The sequence below is a fragment of the Fukomys damarensis genome, unplaced genomic scaffold, assembly GCF_012274545.1.
Source record: "Fukomys damarensis isolate Sample0158 unplaced genomic scaffold, DMR_v1.0_HiC HiC_scaffold_21, whole genome shotgun sequence".
Classification (NCBI taxonomy): Eukaryota; Metazoa; Chordata; class Mammalia; order Rodentia; family Bathyergidae; genus Fukomys; species Fukomys damarensis.
In genome coordinates, this window is record NW_022900933.1 from 40,365,521 (window position 1) to 40,367,399 (window position 1,879).

The 1,879-nt window shown below is 43.5% G+C and overlaps 1 protein-coding gene across 2 annotated transcripts in view; it reads left to right on the plus strand.

The window, feature by feature from the left end:
• Positions 1 to 29: 29 nt before the first annotated feature.
• Positions 30 to 1,879, plus strand: part of Eif5 (eukaryotic translation initiation factor 5) — a 7,234-nt gene continuing 5,384 nt past the window's right edge. Inside the window, exons 1-4 of one of the 2 annotated variants that reach the window (XM_010607271.3) lie at positions 30 to 51; positions 471 to 750; positions 863 to 944; positions 1,473 to 1,645. In XM_010607271.3, the coding sequence (XP_010605573.1) occupies positions 679 to 750; positions 863 to 944; positions 1,473 to 1,645 (327 nt within the window). In that variant the 5' untranslated portion in view covers positions 30 to 51; positions 471 to 678. Of the gene's footprint in view, positions 52 to 240; positions 262 to 470; positions 751 to 862; positions 945 to 1,472; positions 1,646 to 1,879 lie in introns of those variants that run through there. The other variant, XM_033766826.1, reaches the window with a different exon arrangement.

Genomic DNA, 1,879 nt, shown 5'->3' on the forward strand with positions numbered 1-1,879 from the left:
GCGGCGCGCTATAGCTGAGGAGGAGCGGGGCGGGCAGATGGCGCCTGGCGGGTACGGTACGTCCGTGCCCGCTTAGGGCGGCAGCGGGCGGGCGGCGCCATCGGAAGTTTGCTGTTGCGGGCGGGGCTAGGGGCGGAGAAGGCCTGGAACCGTCCGGGGCAGTTACGGACGTGGTCACGGGATAGAAGCAAGCCTGGGACGCGCGCCATCATCTTTGGCCTGACACCAGCTGCGTGCGGCCTGGGTAGTTCAGCCTTAAATGTATGGAATCAGGCATCTCCTAGGGGCACAGTGGTCAAAATGGACCCATCTTGCTGTACCGTGTTCAAGGGGAGCCTGTTTTGCACTTACAGCAGAGAGAACTTTGTAATCTGGGAGAGTTAGGCACAGTGAAGTGGGTCAGGTGAATCCGAGTAGGAATGACGTTTAACTTGTTGGGTTGTGTGTGTTTTTCTGCTTTTCTCTTTCAGAGCTGTTGCGCAGCCATTGGTACCTGTATTGGGGAAACATAGCATACAAGCAAGAAGCTTACAGCCTCAGTGGCGAAAATTTTTTCATGTCAGAGACCGAGAACTCTTGCAGTCGTTTATGTCATCCCTTCTTCTCCAGACAGAAGATACCAAAAAGTTGCAATCAAAGATCTCTTCATCTTATTGATAAAGTCACTAATAAGCCAAAATGTCTGTCAACGTCAACCGCAGCGTTTCAGACCAGTTCTATCGCTACAAGATGCCCCGTCTGATTGCCAAGGTAACACTGGTCTTCACTTTAGTATGATGTCAGTGCATAGTTCTTGGTACATCTTAGAAGATTGCATTTCGTAGGGGAGAGAGTGCAAAATTAAAATTCTTGTTTTCTTTAGGTTGAGGGCAAAGGGAATGGAATCAAGACAGTTATAGTCAACATGGTTGACGTTGCAAAGGCGCTTAATCGGCCTCCAACGTGTAAGTAAGCTTCCTGGACAAATCTGAAATGTTATTTAATGGGTGAGATCTTGACAGTCTGAGCCATTATGTTGTATTGTGTATGCTAGCTAGTTTAAGGGCTTGTGGAACCGTGGACTTAAAACAAACAGTTAATGGTTGCCATAAGTTTACTGAACTGCTGGACAACATACTTCACTGGCTTCAATTTCATTTTTCTTTATTTTTGTTTCTCATTGCTACATATTTGTCATATGTATTGATCACATTCATCATAGGGAATTTGTACCTGTATGTAACACATCTCAATTTTCCCATTCTCTTCTCCCTCCAACCCTTCCTTCCATTCTTTTTTACTTTTCCCTTCCCACTCCCTACTCCCTTGTTCCCCTTTGCATTTTGAACATGTTCTTCCTACTTCCCAATATCAATCCATTATGCTCCATTTGCCTTTTGGGTTTCTCACTTGAAACAATAACATAGTATAAATGTAGTTGAGAGCCAGAGATTAAAGTAAATAAAACACACTGTCCGTCTCGTTTTTACTAGATCCCACCAAATACTTTGGTTGTGAGCTGGGAGCACAGACCCAGTTTGATGTAAAGAATGACCGTTACATTGTCAATGGATCTCATGAGGCGAATAAGCTGCAAGACATGTTGGATGGATTCATTAAAAAATTTGTTCTCTGTCCTGAGTGTGAGAATCCTGAAACAGATCTGGTAAGTATCCTTAAAGTTTTTGTTGGAACGGGAGGTGTAGCTTAGTGTTGAGACTTTGCCTAGTATGTGCAAGACCTGAGCTCAATCCCTAGCACCTCCAAAAAATTTTGTCAATTACAATGCCACAACTTTTTATGATCACTTATATGCTAACACTAAATCATACTCCAGAGATAGCACAAATTGTTAGTTTGGAAATATTTCTTTTTTTTTTTTTTTTTTTTTTTTTTTTTT